This window comes from Papio anubis, chromosome 11, assembly GCF_008728515.1.
Source record: "Papio anubis isolate 15944 chromosome 11, Panubis1.0, whole genome shotgun sequence".
NCBI classification, from domain to species: Eukaryota; Metazoa; Chordata; class Mammalia; order Primates; family Cercopithecidae; genus Papio; species Papio anubis.
The window spans coordinates 82,536,941-82,555,275 of record NC_044986.1 but is presented as its reverse complement, the minus strand read 5'-3'; the positions used below and the strand labels follow the sequence as shown (position 1 = coordinate 82,555,275).

At 48.5% G+C, this 18,335-nt stretch overlaps 1 protein-coding gene across 2 annotated transcripts in view; it reads left to right on the top strand.

Moving 5' to 3' along the window:
- Positions 1-18,335, top strand: part of GRID1 (glutamate ionotropic receptor delta type subunit 1) — a 784,539-nt gene that overhangs the window by 152,116 nt on the left and 614,088 nt on the right. For both annotated transcript variants that reach the window (XM_003903675.5, XM_021943982.2), the window contains exon 3: positions 5,323-5,607. In XM_003903675.5, coding sequence (XP_003903724.5) covers positions 5,323-5,607 — 285 coding nt within the window. The remainder of the gene's footprint in view (positions 1-5,322; positions 5,608-18,335) is intronic.

Genomic DNA, 18,335 nt, shown 5'->3' with positions numbered 1-18,335 from the left:
TCCAGGGTGAGCAAGCCTGGGAGCGATGCCTCAAGGGCACCTGACAGAGGGAAAGGCTGAGCTGGCAGTGGCCAGTGTCATGACCAGGGGGTGGCACCAGGAACTGTGAGTCTCTTCTAACACATGCCTTCTGGGGTATTGCTTCTCACAGCCTTGTTCTGAGAATGTTCCAGAAATCCCCATGGAGATGGAGAATAGTGGGCATGGATTAGTGATGGTGCCCAGAATGACCTCAATTTCTGGGGCACCTCTCTCACCTCCAGCACCCACCTACAGGCACCCAGTGACTTGATGAGTCAAGGATCTGCTTTCAGGGGAGACAGGCCTTGTTCCTGCCTGCCTGCTCCTTCCCTGGGGCCAGCACTGAGCTGGGAGCTGCCCTGGAGATTTCTATCCAGGGACAGTTGGGTAGAGTCAGCCTGGAATCCTGGGTTCTGTCCCTGCTGGCCACTTTCTCTTTGCAGCGTTGGATATAGAGGTGCCTGGTGGTCTGGGGTTCTCTTTGCTGTTTGTGCTCTGGCTGTGTGGTCCTGGCCAAGCAACTAGCACTCTCTGTGCTGTAATTTTTTTTTTTTTTTTAACCAGGAAATCAGAAAGCTCACCTGAGGTGAGAGTTACTGAAAGTTTGTCCTGTGAAGTGGCCAGTACCTCACCTGACATGTCCCACCCCTAAGAGTCTGCTGTCTGGAAAATTTTTGCCTGTGTGGGTGGGATGTGAACATCTTCTCCAGGGAAGCAGGTGGGAATGTGACTATGGATGGTGGAGTTGAATTGGGAATGCTGACTGCCCCCAACCCTCGCCCCTGAGCTCTGAGTAGCCCTTTCTTTTGTGGAGACCTTCCACTTCCCCAGGACACAGGGTGCAGGTAAGGAGGCTGGAAGCTGCTCATTACAGTTTGTCTCACTTTCTCAGCTGACGGATGGATCATTCTCAGGGAGCCCTTATCAGTCCATCAAGCTTGTGTTGTAATCAAGGGAGACATCAGCTTTGTGACCATATAATATGGAGGCAAAGAATTATAACAAAAGCTGTTATCCTCTAGAGAGCTGTACAAACATCTTTGAGCATCATCCTAGGTAGTGGTGACTTCCGATTTGCTACTATGTGTGAGGCAGCATGAATGACCGTCCACATATAAAGACCTTTCGTGGCACACGTGGAGCAGCCCTGTGAAGAGGGAGCCATCATCTTTATTTGACCCCCCCCAAGAAGAAAGATAGAAAGAAAAAGAAAGAAAGAAAGACAGAAAGAAATAAAGAGAAAGCCAACCAGTAACCCAGAGAGGACAAGCCCTCACCCACAGTCCCAGTGTGTGACCAGGGCAGGCCCCGGACTCCGGCAGGTGGCCAGTCCCGGTCCTGGGGTTCAGCATCTGTCACAACAACCAGGGCATGCATTGTGTAACATCCCATCACACACAACCTTGATTAAGCTAATAGCTGATTTGGCTTTGATCTGATGTATTTTGATCTTATTATTTTTATGTTAGAAGCCTCCAAATAACCATCATTTCAACAGTGCCCCAATTAGCAGGCCATTCACAGTGGATTGGAAATTGACTCACATCGGGCCTCTCCATTAGCGCCTGGGAGAGGCTTCCAGCCTTAATTACCCACCCTGTTTGTGAGGCCTGGCGCTTACGACGCTGCAGGTGGCTCCATGAGGGGTGGGCCGGCAGCACCCACCTCCATGGGGAGGGCGAGATGGCTCTCGCCTGAGACTACTAATACTTAAGATCCTGGGCATGACTTTGATGGAGAGATGGGATGTCCAAGGAAGGGGCAGGAGGCTGACATCTGTTCAGCATCTTGTGCACTGTGAGGCATTGGCTCTTGCTGTCCGCGTCCTCAGCCAGTGCTCTCATAGCTCTGCTGGGTAGAGATTCTTATTCCTATTTAATAGAAAATGGAGGCTTAGAAAGGGACATGCCCGTGGCTGTGTGGCTACTGACTGGAGGAGCCAAAACTGGAAAGTGGGTGAACGTGAGATCCGAATGCTCTTCCCACCACCCTTGGTGAGGTGGTAGCTGGTGAGGGTTCTGCCCGGCTCTATGTCGTTGTCACTCTGCACCCACCTTGTGCTGCTCTCCCTGAGGGAGACCCTGAAAGGTTCTAAATCCTTTCCTTCCTTTGAGGCCCTGGTGCTGACCGCAAATGAATTTACCCTCCTTTGTGTCCCAGGGAGCTTCCTCTCTCTTTCCTCCAGTTGAGTTGCAGAGTCTGTCTCCTCGGTGGATCCTAACCTCCTCAAAGATGGGACCTGTGGTCCTCCTGCTTTTCCCCCTAATAGTGCTTAGGGCAGGGGCTGGCTTGTTGGGGGGTGGGCAGGGATACCAAATGTATGTATGAGACAAGGAGGGCAGGAGCCAGTGGCATGCATGCCCTGATGGGGAAACTGAGGTTCAGAGACATTCTGCAACTTCAAAACCTGACATATATGGAGTGGGGACAGATGATGACCTGGGAGGGAGCCAGGCAGGTGGGGCAACAAGAGCCAAAAGTGACTGAGGGCTGCAAGGAGGACTCTCCATGGGAGTCCTGGGATGGGAGAACTCCACAATTGAGCATTGGAGTTCCTGGACAATTTATGTCCCAGGGATATACAGTTTATTTTATACAATTGCTGTTTAAGATTAAAAATGTATAGTATTGGCATTAAAGAGAACATGCACAAGAAAAAAAATCCATGCCCTGTTGTAGCGCCTTAGCCTTTAGTGTTTTCTCTTGCCGTTTTCATGGGTATGCTTTCTGCCTAGCTGTAATCATAGTTAGCATATAATTTTGTGCCCTGGTATTTTCACATGGCCACCTCTCAGAAGCATTTTCCCCATGTCTGTAGCAGTGTTCATTGTGTGGCCTCACATCTCATTGTCTGGAAAATGGATGCAATGATACCTACTCTACACAAATGTCCTGAGAATACTGTGAATTCACATGTACAAAGGACACCAGGAGAATTTGGCGCAGAGGCAATTCTCACACAATAGTCATTCCTCCTATGTAGTTTTCCTACTTATCCATTATCAGAGGATTATTTTTCTATTTAAAAGGAATTATCTGTTTATGTCACAAAATTTTGGCAAAATATAGAAAAGAAAGAAGACCACTTTCAGGTTTCTTCTAAATTGCAGTGACTTTTAACATTTTGCAATATTTCCTTCTGGTTTTTCTTTCATGCATGCTGACGTTTTATTTAATTGATAAAATACATGCAATTTTGTATCACTTTCACCTACTTTTTTATGACAGGCACTTTCCTGTGTTATTGTAGTATCTTCTTGAGTAGTTTAAAGGCTGTATATACTTTCAGCAAATGGGGCCCTTTCATAACCACTCACCTATTTGCATCTTTTAGATTGTTAGCAATATTCCAAGAGTACGGATAGTGTCCTCTGAATGGTTTTGGATTGAATGCTGTTCCTATGGTTTGGACAGGTATCCAGAGAGGAATTACTGACCGGGGCCATGGAAATTCTTGCATGATATTCTTGCACAAGTCTTTATTGCCTATTGTGAACTGGGCTTAGCACGTGTCTGGGAAAGGATAGTGAACACAGCAGGCATGACACTTGTCATCCTGGAACCTGGGGTCAAGCTAGAGAACCAGCCAGTAACACAGGCAACATGTGGCCCATGACAGGGAAGTGCAGTGAAGGGGGATCATGCCAAAAGGGTCATGAGCCAGTCTGGGGATGCTGAGTCTGAGTTTTGAAGCAAGAGTGAGCATCAAGATTGAAGAGGTGAGTTTGAGGGTCCAGGGTGGGCAGTTGGTTGGGATGTAGCGGAAAAGGGTATGGTGAGGAGCATGAGGCTGCAGGCATGGGAGCTTGCAAGACCACTTTTTCAGGAGTGGACTTTTACTTTATCCCTACGGCTAAAGTAAAACGGGGGCACAGCGGGGCTTTAAACAAGACATGCAATAGATTTCTGTTTAGGAGAGAACTCAGCAGACTGGAGCTGGGGTAGGAGAGGGCCAGGGCATCTAGGGGGCTGTGAGATTCACAAGACATCATCATCTCTTGTTTAGCTACCCTTGCTGGTGGCCTTGAGGAGAGAACCATGGGATTTGGTTTCTCGTCCTGCTGGTGCTCATGCCAGTGCAAGGCGAGCGCCCTTGCCCAGAGGGCAGCCGGACTTTGCTGCTGCAGAGTGTGGGGGGACCCTCCCCTTCCCACATGTTCCCCTGCCTCCCACTTCCTTGCTCCCTGGGGTCAGTTTCCCCTGTTCTTCTCTCCCTCTCCCAACCTTATCTGAGGCATTACATAAACCCAAGAGCTCTTGACCGAAAGAACTGCATTGTCAAAAGTCGTTCAAAGTCTGCCGTGTGCAGCAGATGGCCTGCTGCCATTCACAGGCTGTGTTTTGAAACTGCATCTGCTTCTGCACATCCTTGCCATCGCATAAACTATTAGTAAGAAATGTTTGCTTCAAAACTGGTGCAGTGAGTTGCGGCGTTGGGAGTTGCATCTTTCTATTAATTGGTTGATATCCCAAAAAAGTGTAGGCACATGGCTACAAGGGGCGCCTCTTGCAGTTACAGGAGAGCTTGGAAAGATGAGCCCCTGAGCATGTCAGCCCTAGAAGCGGCTGCTGGAGCATCTGTTGCGTTCATCCTCTGCACCCGTGGTAACTGCCTGAGCGGCGGGAGCGTCTTTCTTTGTTATTGTCAAGTGGCTTTTGAATAATCCTTCTGGAACAACTGCTTCATCTGGGGTTTGGCCCAGTATTTTTATGATATGGATCAAGTGGATTTAGGGTTTCTTTTCTTTTTTTCCTACATCTTGGGTCCTCTTGGGCAAGTGCCTCCCTGACTTTCGGAAGCCATTTAGTCCCTTCAGTCCCAATCAGTTCAGTTCAGTTCAGTCAACAGTTGTAGAGCGCACAGTGTATTCTCCGCCCACAGCTAGGCATGAGGATACACAGATCAACACAATGACGTTTTGGCTCTTAACGGGCTTATAGTCTGTTGCCAGGATGGCTAATCTCACAGCTTGGTTGGGGAGTCAGGCAGATTTGCGATGAATCTGTACTCTACCATCCTTCCCTGACTAGCCTAGGGCAAATGGTTTTACCCCTTTTGACTTCTATTTTCTCATGTTAAATGGGTACAAAAATGTCTAGTTGGCATTTTCACCAAGGATGTCAGTAAGGCTGTGCTCATGAAAACCGCTGACCTGGCCCAGGATGGTTCTTCGTCCTGGAGGGAGGCAGCCTCTCTTGGGAGTCCCAGGCACGAGCTGCCAGGCATGGGGCCTGCAGGCTGAAGCTGGTGCAGCATCACCCCGATGCTGACCCCTTCCTCTCTCTCTCCTCTCTTTCTAGCCTGTGACCTCATGACCCAGGGGATTTTGGCCTTGGTCACGTCCACCGGCTGTGCATCTGCCAACGCCCTGCAGTCCCTCACGGATGCCATGCACATCCCACACCTTTTTGTCCAGCGCAACCCCGGGGGGTCGCCACGCACCGCCTGCCACCTGAACCCCAGCCCTGATGGTGAGGCCTATACACTGGCTTCGAGACCACCCGTCCGCCTCAACGACGTCATGCTCAGGCTGGTGACGGAGCTGCGCTGGCAGAAGTTCGTCATGTTCTACGACAGCGAGTATGGTGAGTTGTCAGGCAGGAGAGCCAGGGCTGCTCGGGGGCAGGGATGGCCAGATGTTGGGAGACTAGAGAGTGGGTGGGGCCCTGGACTGGTGGTGGGTGGTCTGTGCTGTGTGAGTCTCCAGGTGATAGGGTCAAACCTCAAGCTTCATGAGTCAGGAAGAGCTGCAACAACAGCTCCATAGATAGGCGCTAAAGTTGCCTAGCAACAACACCTTATCATGACGGCTGAAGTTTGAATCATCTTAGAGGTTTCAATAAAATATTAATAAACTGCTGGCAGGGATCCAAAGGGCTGTGTGCTGGCACAGGTGGAGGCCGGCCAGCATGATTCCTCCTGGAGGCCTCCTCTCCAAAGAGTGCCCTTCACACTGGACGATTGCCAGGCCTTCCTGGCTCCTTGCCTCCATCTATCCCAATCTGCCTTCAGTTTCAGGGTTCCAGGCTGGGGCAAAGGTCGGGGGAGGAATGCCCTGAGTGTCATGGAGCCAGGCTGGGGTTGGTGGGTTGGGGACACTGGGTAGGGCTGGGCATGGCTTCTTTGAAGGCCTCTCATAGGAAAAAAATCATCATTTTCTTGTTAGGAAACCACAAAAATGGGCTTTGGAGAAATGGCTTCAGGGTTTCTTATGACTGCTCTGTAAAAACAGACTAGTCGTAATCCTGAGATAGAATGGTTTCCATGTTTAGTGTTTAAACAATTTTTTTTGAAAATTATGAGATAACTTAGATTTACATGCAATTATAAGGAGCAACCCAGAGAGATCCAGTGTGCCCTTCACCCAGGTTCCCCCACGGTAACATCCTGCATAGCTGTAGTACAATATTGCAACCAGGATTTGATACAGCCCATAGGCCTTGTTCATATTTCAGTAGTGCATGTGATCTTGCAGGTATGGATTTATTGCTATGCATTTTAAAAATCACATGTGTAGATTCCTGTGACCACCAGTCAGTATACAGAGTCGTTCCTTCACAAGGATCCCTATGCTACCTCTGTATAGCCACAGACACCCCCATAACATGTTAGAGGGTGTGGGAGACTGATGAGGGTTGGCAGCCCCACGGCCGGTGCCAGGATGGAATGGGTGGACCTTCGAAAGTCCCATTTTGTCTCTGAGTGATATAATTTCTTTGCCAAGAATGTAACTAAGAAAAGAAATCAGCATATGTTTGCATTTGCCTAAATACCCTTCTTCTCTAAGACTGGAATGTTGTCCCCAGCTCTTGAGCAAATATACTGTTTGGAGTCTTCCAGGAAGAACTGAAAGAGCAAACAGTCCCTGTGCTGAAATAAAAATGAGGTGGATGGGGACAAGGGTGGGACCCGAACTGGACTCAGTCCAAGACCTGGCCTCTCCCTCCCACGCTCCCACTCCTGCTCAGTCCCTGGCCCTTGGGGAGGAGTTGGAGGCTTTGTAAGTTGCCTGCAGGGATCTTTCAGGGGCCAGGCCTTCCCCTGAGAGCCCTTGGGGCTGGTGGCTCAACCCCAAAGTCCAGCCTGCTCTGAGGCTGGGCCCTGTGGAGAGGCATGGACACTGCCGGGGATGGGGGTGCTGTGATCCAGTGTGCCCAGGCCCTTCCCACCCCACTTTCTCTGGGCATCATTGCTCTGTTTCCAATCTGGCCTGCAGACACAGTTTTCCTCTAGAGCCTGGAAGGCAACCTTGATGGGAACCTCAGCTGCTGGGAGGGCAGGTGATCAGCTCTCTAGCCTGCCCACCCGTCTGTGCTCCTGTGACTCCTGCAGACTGAACAAGGCCTGGTGGCACTTGCCCAAGTCCTGTTTTCTTATTACACTCCTTACCCTCACTCTGCTCAAGATGCAGGTCCACAAAGAAAAATGTTCCTGAGCCCCACCTGTCCTACAGAGCTGGCAGCTTGGTTACACGCTCTCGCGGACATGCTCACCCTGCCCTCAGCCTGCTCTCGGCTTGTCCTGACTCTCATGAGGGCTGGTCCTCCATGAGTGCTGGACTGCCTGGTGAGGCAGTGAAGTCTGGGAGAGTGGCTGTGTACTTCCCACCACAATGGCCCTGCTGTCTGCACGCTGCCTGGCACAGAGTAGCCCCTTGACACATTCATGGATGGGGACATGGAGTTTTCAAGCCATTTTCAAACAAGACAAAGGAGGAATGGGGAGAAAGACAAGGGTACTGGATAGTCTGACCTCTGAATATGAGGTGGCAGGGAAGGGGTGTAGGCTAGGAAACGGGTTTTATTCTGCAGATACACTTCCCCACCCCTCTTCTCTCCTCCACCTGGAATCTACAATGGGACCAAAAGCTGTGTTCCTCTTTTCTGACATGGACACCTTTGCTACCTATGGTGGGGTTGAAGTTAGTTTCCAACCAGACTGCTCCTTATCAGTAATTCCATAAAGTTGCCAAGTGACCAGTAACTTTCATCTGGAGGACCACTGTAGGTGGTTAGTTGAGGCTGCTTGGGAGCTGTGCTGGGAAGGATTCTGAGGCTGTGTGTGGGCTCAGCGGCAGAAAACACCATAGTTGGTCTGTGAGGCTTCCATGGTGCAAGAGAGGGATTGGCAGAGACCTGTCATGTTTGCTGGTTCAGACCTGGAGGGTGGAGGTGAGTGGAGAACCCCAGAGGTGGGGTTCTCAGTCGGAAGACAGCCTCAGAGCTGTGTACTCATGGCGCTGTCCAGGGTGCTAGCCCTTCTGGCTCTCCGCTTGCTGGAGGCCAGAGAACTCTTTTATTGGATTCTGTGCAGGACCTCCTGCCTTTGCCTTCCCTGGTCATCGGCCTCCTGATGTGACAAGCAGTGAGGCTTGGTTTCTGCCTCTACACATTTTCTGTAAAATTTTAACTCAGTGCCCAGTGCTCGTCCTGGCTTTCCCCTCATGCCCAGCCCAGCTGCTGCCCATTTCCAACGTGCCTGAGCCAAGGCAGCTCAGCCTATCTGCTGTTTGATGCAGAACATTCAGCCCTCGGAGTGCGAGTGTGGCTGCTCCCTTGGCATGGCTGGCTGTGGCCTGTCCCAGTGTCACTTCTGGGTGGATACACATTGCCAATACAGCCAAGACAAACAGTGCCTCTGGAACGCCTCAGAGCCCCTCCTCCCCCCGACTCACTGCAGCACTAGTTGCAGATGAGCCCAATTAAAAAGCAAATTAAGTGTAAAGACTGTTCTATTCTTTCCAAAGTCAAACAGAAGTGGTTTGGGAATATAGCAACTTTTTTTCAATGCTTCTGAAAGTATCTTTATGTATTTTACTTCACTCTAGCCACCCAACATCCCTCTGAGGTCGGATTATCACTACATTTTACAGATGACGAAAATGAGGCTCAGAAAGGTTCTTTTTGACTTTAGTACCCATGCGTTTAGCCAAGGCATCATTCTGTTTCTGTAATTTGAACTTACTAGGCTCTAGCTTCCTGCTGCTGTCCCCAACCAGTCAGAGTTGATACCAAGAAAAAGGGAGGTAGTTTGGAAGGGACATGACATGCTTTAGGCTGGTGCAGTCACTTCAGTGAGCATCACACATAGGCTTCCTCCTTTGTGGGGCAAGGCTTGATTCTTCCTCATTTGCTCATCAGCCTCCCTTTAAACCCAGGAATGTCCTGCCCCAGGTAGAGCCTGAGGACTGGGCATTTGAGTCAGGAGTTAGAGATCAGAACAGGAAAAGCCATGGGCTCCAAGACAGAATTTGGCAGAAGGGTGAGAGAGGAGATGGTATGTATATGGTTTACAAGATGTGCCATTTGGTAAAATTCCACTGAAAATACTTGTATGCTTGTTGTGATAGTGAAAGGAAAAACAAAAGAGAAGATGACATTTGAGAGAGAAAATTTGCAACATTAAAATACCAAAAGTTTGGATCGAAAAGAATGGAGAACTTTCTGAGTTGCCACTTCAAATGCTGGGATATTCATGTGTGTGTATGCATTGGCAGGGGCTGGGGTGGGGATGTGCTAGTAGCTGTATCCACAATTTCCCTCTAGCGAATAAATTTGGATGAAGGTTGTAATTATGATGAGCTCTTAGATATCATTGACTCATTCATTCAACAAATATTCACGGAATCCCTACCGCATGCCAGGTATTTTGCTAGGCACTCATTTTCAATGAAGACACAGATGGGTGGAGTAACTTGGCTAATGTTGCATGGGCTGGCATTGGAAGTCAGGGCCCAGGGGCCCAGGGGCATCTCCAGGGCACGGCAGTTGCTTCTTGGCCTCTGGCTAGCTTGCAGACCGGGGATGGGTTGGAAGCTGGGATTCCGCAGAAACAAAACATCAGGGCTCTGTATGAGTGACTACTGTCTATTTGTGCTAGTTTAAAAATTATTTTTTAATTGAAAGCTACACGTGGTTACAATGTATATGTTCAATTAAAAGGCTAATAACCTGAAGACTCGTGAACACACAATCAGTTTAAAAAATATCAAGGAGCCCTTGTGTGCTTCACCCTGACCATGTCTCCCCTACAGAGGGACTTAAACACTCTCCTGATTGTGTGCTAACAAGCCCCTCGCTTTCCTTGATATATTTTTTTTCTTTTTATGTGTCTGAAGTTTTGCCAAGTTGTATCTAAGCATGGAAATTTTAAATTTATGCCTCATATTTTTAAAACACTGTACATGTATTTCACTGTTTTAGAGGATCCCAAGCCAATGTCTTTTTTTTTTTTTTTTTTTAACTTTTATTTTAGGCTTAGTGGTACAAGTGCAAGTTTGTTACATAGGTAAACTTGTGTTGTGGGAGTTTGTTGTATAGATTATTTCATCACCAAGATAGTAAGCCTAGTACCCATTAGTTGTTTTTCTTGGTCCTCTCCCTCCTCCCACCCTCCAATCTCCACCCTCCCTCCACTCTCCACCTTCCCATAGGCCCCAGTGTGTGTTGTTCCCCTCTGTGTGTCCATGGGTTCTCATGATTTAGTTCCCACTTAGAAGCAAGAACATGCCCTATGTGGTTTTCTGTTCCTTAGTTGGCTCAGGATAGTGGCTTGCAGCTCCATTCCTTGATAGTTTTATCATACAAGTATGGGGCCCATGGTTGGTTTGCGACTCATGTATGTGGAATAACACTTCTGCATGCTTCTGGGATTGTTTTTTAATTTTCACTCATCATTAGGTTTTTGAAATTCATCCGTTTGATGCAGGTCGGTATATTAATCATTTTTATTGCTGCACTGTATGCCCTGATTCATTTATCCACTTTATTGTCCATGGGCATTTGTGTTGTTTCCAGGATTTTGTTATTACCAACAATACTGATAGGAACATTCTCATATTTGTCTTTTGGTGTTTGTGTGCAAGAGCTTTTCAGGGTCTATTCTGAGGAGCAGAATTGCTGGACTGTTGGGTCAGTGCATATTTCACTTTATTAGGTTAGACCAAACTGTTTTCCAAAGCATTCCTAGCAATTCACACTACCACCTGCAATATGTGAGAGTTCCCCAAGTCCCCTAACCTCACCAACACTTGTCTTCTGGCTACTTTTAGGTTTCTAGTGCAAAATGTAATCTTATTTTGATTTTAATTTATATTTTCTTGATGATAGATGAGGTTGGGTATCTTTCCATATCTTTATGGGCTATTTTTATTTTCTCTTCTGTGAAACACCTGTTTACAGTTGAGTTTTTTGCCTGTTTTTAAAATCGAGCCTTTTCTTTTTAAGTGTGGCAATATCTTCTTTAAGTTAATTGTTTGTCTTAGTGAACAGAAATTCTTTATTGTATTGTTGTCAAATGTAGTCATCTGTTTTTTTTTTTTTTATGGCTAGTTCTCTTGCTTGTCTTGTTTAAGAAGTCCTCTCCTACTCGCATGTCAGAAAGAAATTTTCCTGCTGAAACCTCCCTCTCTATATGGAGAGCAGATATTGTCCACCTGGCTAGGTGTCCACAGCTAGGGTCTGGCCAGGCTGCGCCTGTCTCCCCTGCTCCTCCATGAGCCTGGCAAGCCTACCTCTCTCAGCAGCTGTGGGTTGATATTCCTTCCACCCTGACACTGCTCCACTTTGCCGTGCCTTTGGGCCTGTCTTTTTCTTGGTGGTAACCGAAGAACGCTCATGCAAATTCAGTGCAGCCTATGGCAAGGTGGTTAGGAAGAGCTTCCTGGAGGAGGTGACATTTAAGCAGGTGCTTAAATAGGAGTAGTTTTTATTTTTTATTAGGCAATTAAAGGGCACTGGGGGCTGGAGGTGACATTTAAGCAGGTGTTTAAATAGGAGTAGTTTTTATTTTTTGTTAGGCAAGCAAAGGGCACTGGGGTTGTAGGAAGAGTGTTCCAAGCAGAGGGAAGAACTTGCTTCCCTCTTTCCTGAGGAAAGGCCTAGGGGCAATGGAGAGGAGGAAAGATCATATGGCTGGAATATGGGAATTGGCTAGGGATGAGACTGGAGAGACAGTCAGAGGAGACTTTAGATGCTCAGGATTCCCAGAAAATCCTGGGAGCCATACCTTGCTACCTTGGGTGGCACTCTTGGGTCCTGTTCTTTATACCCGCCCAGAGATCTGAAGACAGACAAAGGCAAAGCCTTCATCTCTAGAAGGCTCTGGTCCTTTCACTGCCTCCTGTCTGAAGTCATTGTCTGCAGACAAAAGGGCAGAAACTGACACATTCTCAGGAATGATGATCTGTCTTAGGACAAACCACAGCCCCAGAGTCTAAGCCAGATGTAGGGCCTGCATTTCCCAGATGACCCAGGCGTCATGCCAGCGGGTAACAGCTCCAGTCCCTCTAGCCCTTGCTTCGTCCTGGGTGCCCTGAAAGAGCGTGGAGCTGCCCTTGCTCACATCATCCCAATAGCAACCCCACATGGTGGGTTCTGTATTCAGAGAAGTAAAGGGATTTGCTCTAGGTCATATGGCTGGTGAGTGGGGGGCTGGCCAGCTCTGGTTCCCAGAGGGTCCACAGCTCTGTTCACAGCCTCTTGGCATATCTGTGGGGAGCAAACACTGTGGTAGAGTGTTTGCTTGATGTACTAAGATTTATTGTGGCATATTTGGTGACATCAGAAATTAGCAACAATCTAAATGTCCATCTTCAGCAAATTGGTTAAATATGTTATGATATGTACATTTAGTGGAAAACTCTAGTTTATTATGTACTGAGTGGAAGTAGTTCCAAAACATGGTGCTGTTAGCTGACAATAGAGAAATGAGAATGGTGACTTAAGTGTTGCTTTGTGTACAAGTGAGCTTCTGTGTGTGTGTATCTGAGTGGACACACACAGTCACTCCAAGGAAATGCTGTTTAAGGGAGGGAAACACAGTGGCTTGGACTGGGATGGGAGATGAATTTTTCACTGCATAACTTCTTGTACTTTTTGAGTGTTGCATCAAGGGCAAAAAATAAATGAGTAAATAAAAAAATAAGCATGGATCGCCACCCCTCTCTGCCTCCTGCTTCCTATGCAAGGTGACTTCTCTGAGCTTCAGCTTCCTCATCTATAGGGTAATTTCTGAGCTGTAAGGGCAAAACACCCGGTAGAGTACCTGGCACATGGTAAGTGGTCTATATGATCACAGCAAACCATGCGTGGGGACCAGGAGTGGCAGGAACCAGAATTCTTCCCTCATGGCAGTGCGTATGGGCACTAGGCAACCTTGGTAGAATCTTGGTGCAAGAGATTTCGCTGTTTGCTCCTCCAGTCAGGCTCAGGATAACCCTTGCATTTAATAGTTAGGGGTGTGGGATCCAGAGCAGTCTTCTTGTTGAATCCCAGCTCTGCTGCCTTAGCTGTGTGACACTGGGCAAGTCACTCAACCTCTCTGTGCAGCAGTTTTCTCATTTGTAACATTGCGATATAGTACTCATTTCTGCCTGATGGGGTTAATGTGTGGATTAAATGAGTCAATAGATGTCAGGGGCTTAGCTCAGTACCTGGCAGGTGGTAACTGCTCAGTAACACTTACTACTCTGGAGCTGTGCCCAGCGGTGGTCCCATTGCTGTCCATTCTTCCTTGGCTGCCCAAGGCAGACCTGGTGAATCCCAGTCCTGGCTTGTTCAGCATCCCAGAACGCAGCTGTATTTTGGTTGTGTTCTTGGTGCTTGGGGAAACAGAGGGAGCTTGGGGGTCAGCTCTCTCACCTGCAGGGTATACACCTTGCCCTATGGAGGAGCTGAGCTGCCAAGGCTTCCCCAAGGTCTCCTTGCACAGTCACAGGTGGCTCCGAAGAGCCATCGTGCCTTCTAAGCTGGACAGCTTAACTGATTTTCATAGCAAATATCTGTTGGGATCTCACCCCCAGAGTCTTCGTAAGATAAAATTCCCTGGAAGAAAGGGAATTATTAGGGCAAATGTTACTTTATAATCAGTGCTCCTTGCTGACGTCTCCTTTGCGGCCCCTGGCAAAGCAGTCCAGATGACTGAACTGCCATGCCCAATCTCATTAATAACACACATTGGATCATTATGGCATTAGTTTAAATTGAAGTTATACATACTTTTTCCAGATGAAATGAGTAAGTGGGTTTAATTGCTAGGAAACCTACGGAAGAAGTTTGACAATAACTTTACCTGGACGAGTGTTTTGGGTTTTGTTCTTTGATCTAATTACAAAGTAACTGTACTTTGGGGTGTGTTAATTGTAGTGTGCACTAGAAGATTACAGTTTATTAACTCTGAAGTTCTGTCACCCCTCTGTCAGATTCCAGAGTACGTCTGCAGAAGTGAGGAGATGCCTGATGCAGGCGTGGATAGAGGACTGGAAAGTGAGGCTATGCCGACTCCCACACATGCCCCAGTGTGCCTCTGGGTCCTGCCGGAGTTGAGGGAGCAAGAACTTGGCCAGATCTTCCCCTGTTTCCTCTTCTCACCACACACTGTTGTGCCCTTGCAGGACCAGTGCAGGCTCCTGTTGATATCCCTCTCCTGCCAGACCCATACTCCCCAGACCTCCTTCACCCCACACATGAGAGGGAAAAAGGGAGACGTGTTGTCTAAATTCTAAATACTAATTCTAAATTCTAAATACTAGAATTTCAGGAAGGGTACCAGTGAGATGTGGCTGCAGACTTCTGGAAGGATCACTGGTCCAGATGGGACCTCCCCTCCTCCCTCTCCCTGTCTGCTCCCCTCCAGCTCCAGCTCCTTGGTGCTCCATGAGCGTGCCTGGCACAACCTGCTGCAGAGGCTTTGGACCGGCTGTTTCCTCTGCCTGGGACACTCTTCCTGCATGTGCAAACATCTGCAAGCTGCACCTTTGGGGCTTTGCTTCAATTCTGTCTATCCCGTGGGGCCTTCCCTTTCCAATTTATTTAAAAATGGAGCTCTATTTTCTCTTGGCACCCCTTTCTCCCTTTTTCCATTGAATTTATTCCCATTTACTCAGTTTTTGATGTCTGTCTTTCCCCAACTAGAATGTGAGTTCCATGCAGACAGGCAGTTTTGTTTGCTTAGATGAGTGATACTGGACCCACAGCGTTTAGAACAGCACCTAAAGCTTAGTAGGTGCTCATTAAATATTTGATGAGTGAATGAATGAATTGATATTTTGGGGGTGTTTCATTGCCCATTTATTGGCCTAGGAGCATTTGTTTCTTTCCTTGAGTTTACTAATTACAGCAGTAATATATGCTTCCTATGGAGTCCGAGGATGTGCAAAGGCAAAGCCCCTCCCTCCTCCACTTTCAGCAGAGCCCTGGCTTGTTCAGCCTGCTGTGTTTCTGTCTATACCTTCCTCCTTGTCAAGTGTGTAGACTGCCTGTGTTTGCCAGGGGTAAGGACTGGATCGTAGTTTAGATGTGCCCAGCCCCTAAGAAAGTTCTTCCCATAGCTTCAAGAAAAGAATGACTGCAAAAGACATATGAATCACAGTGAGATGGCAATGGTGCTGCTGAGGTCTGGTGGGTGAGCCTGGCTTGTGTTGGAAGACCTAGTTCTCTTCTGGCTTTGTCTTTTTCTAACGTGCTTCTGGGCACACTGACAACTCTTTCTGATCCTTTGTTTTCCCACTTTGGTAGTGGGGATAATAAAAACGCCTACTGTGGAGGGTTCTTGTGAGGCTGAAATGAAATGAAATGAAGTGATGGATTTGAGAGTGATTGCACTCCCTGAGGTCCCAGACCATTTCTCGTTTTTCTTACTCCTCCGCAGGACCCAGGACAACACTGGGTACAAGGCCTGTGATTGAGCCAAGTGCTGAACAAACTGTGCTGGGAGCCCTGAAGCCTAGAGCCCCAACTCTGTCCCGGGAGGCAGTGGGTTTTGAATTACAGCCGGGAGCAAGAGGGCTTCTGCAGATGGAGGAAATCTGGGACTGAAATGCCAGGGTGTGAATGGCATGGCATATTTGAGAGGGACGAGGTACGGAGGGTCAGTAGCTTATGGGAAAGGATGAAGGGGTCCATGGAAGGGAAACTGCACTGGCAGTCTCAGAGGCCAGGTCGTCGTGTCTGTCGTAGGGTTTTTCTCTTCTGATGTGAGGCATGTGCTGTGACGTCGAGACTTGTCCTCTGTGTGAACTTTCTCCTGTGTAGTAAGGATGCTCAAGAACGGAAGCCCGTCCTCTCTGGTTGCATTACTCTGGAATGTTAAAAGGATGAAATTGCCTGTATCTTGTGTGGCTAGTTCTGGACTGCAGGAAGCCTGGTGGTTTTGATCCAGGTGGCAACTGCCTGCCCCGTATTTCCTGCAGAAGACTCTGCGAGTGGTGACAAGGCTACTTAGAACCAAAAGGTGGGGGTCACGCCCAGACACAGCCATGGGGGTAACATTATGTCTCCTCTCAGCCCTTCATGTACCCAGTTCCTTGCTGGAAGTTAGTCTCTTACCCACCTGATGGCGTGGTCGCCACGGGGACTTGTTTGCTGCCAACCCCCAGCCAGCGTAGGAGGCTGCACGTAAGCCTGGCACGCTGCCTCTGATTTTTGGTTTGATTGTTTCAGGTTGCATTATCTACCTGTTTGCTTATTTGTTTATTTCCTGCGCACATTCAGAGAGAATTTGCAGAGGCTTCTAAGGTCTTCTTAGAGAGACACTGAGGTTAAGAAAGCAGCTGCATAGAAAATCAAGTGGTGCCAAGGACGGCTGTGGTCATGCTCTTCTGGCAGCCACAGGTTACAGAGACCACAGTCCCTGGGTGGGAGGAAGCAGAGGCACCAGGCCCCCCTCAGCACTGCAAATAATCCTCCCTGAGGGACCTGATCTCTGCAGGAGACCCCGAAGGACAGAATGGATGGCAATTCCGGCTCAACCTTTACAGCAAATGCAGAAGTGGGTTTTGCTTGGCTGTTTCTCAGTCAAACACAGTCACTGACTGTGGAGTGTGGCCCTCTCATGGCTCAGCTGATCCCAAGCTGGAACTTACCATTCCTGGAAGAGAGTAGGGATAGGACTTGCCCCTGCCAAACTTCCTCTGGGCCGGACTTGAAGCGGGTCACAGTAAGGGTTGTGTGTTCCGGCACTCCTTGCTGCCCACGGAGTAAGGCTTCATGTGTCCATTCAGTTTAGTTCCGTTGGACAAATGTCGTCCGAAGGCCTTTGCAGTCCCAGGTGCTGGGTGGGGCTCAGGAGGAGAACACGGCAGGCATGGTCCCTGCCCTGACAGGAACTGCTGTAAGTGGGACAAGGGGTGTGATGGGGGCTGTGCAGTGCTCGCCACAGAGCCGTAGCAGCGTCTGGGGAGGCCTTCATGAGCATTGGTGGCTGAGTCCAGTCCTGATGGGGTGAGGAGGGCTGAGCAGAGACCAGCCCAACGTGAGGGGTTCCAGCAGGGCAGAGGGGCTGCCTTGTATTCTCAGAGGAGTGGGAAGACGTGGAAGGGGAGACCACTCTGCTTTGGGACTTTTGCTTTGAAATTATTTTTATCATATACATAAGTCATACACAAAATGAATATGCTCTTGTTGAAAAAAAATTAAAACAAGATAGACATTTAAAACAAAAGCAAGCACCCATTAGGCACATGTTCTCCCTCTCCCACCTATCTGCCTTCCTCTCTTGAGGTGAGTAAAGGCCTTGCCTGGACATGCCACATGTGCACACAGACACAGTGCTTTGCAGATGCAGAAGGGGGAACATGTCCCGGGCATTGTTTGGTGACATGCTTTTACTTGATGGGCTTTGCAGCTTTTGCTCCATATCGCCCACTTGGTTCTACCCCATTCTTTTTGCCTGCTGCACAACATTCTGCAGGGTGGGCCCCATGGGCTTTATTCCTCCATGTCTTGATTCAGGTGGCTTCTAGTTATTGGCCGTCACACAGGGCTGCAGTGCGCAGCCGTGGACACACATCCTCATGCATGTATCTAAGTACTTCTAGGGGTTGGATTGCTAGAAAGCAGAGCAGCTGGGCTGCAGGGGATTCTGTTTTCAAATTAGGAAGCTAGAAGACAGTGATGAGATGCCAGTTACCAAAATAAGGCAGGGAGAGGAAAGTGTTCTGGAGGAGAACAGACCTTGTTCTGGCCCCTGTTGTTTCCATTCTTGGGGCCATCTTGCTGAGAAGTGTGATTGGACAGAAAGTCAGGGACAAAATCCAAAATCAGAGAACCAGATAAAATGCAGCAAGGACCCACTTAGGCCGGCAGCAACTCTTGTGAGAAGCGATTTGAGGATTGAATTATCTGCAGCTTGGTGGGAGTGAGCGGTGGGAATGAGCGGTGGGAGTAAGCAGTGGAAGGGAGGGAAGGAGGTGGTGAGTGCTGGGTGGTCCCTGTGGTGTGTCCTGCACTGAGGGACATGCCTCTCTGGTGGAATGGAGACAAGCTGGCAGGAATTCAGAAAGGAGGGATTCTGAGGTCGCTGACAGGCCTGGAGC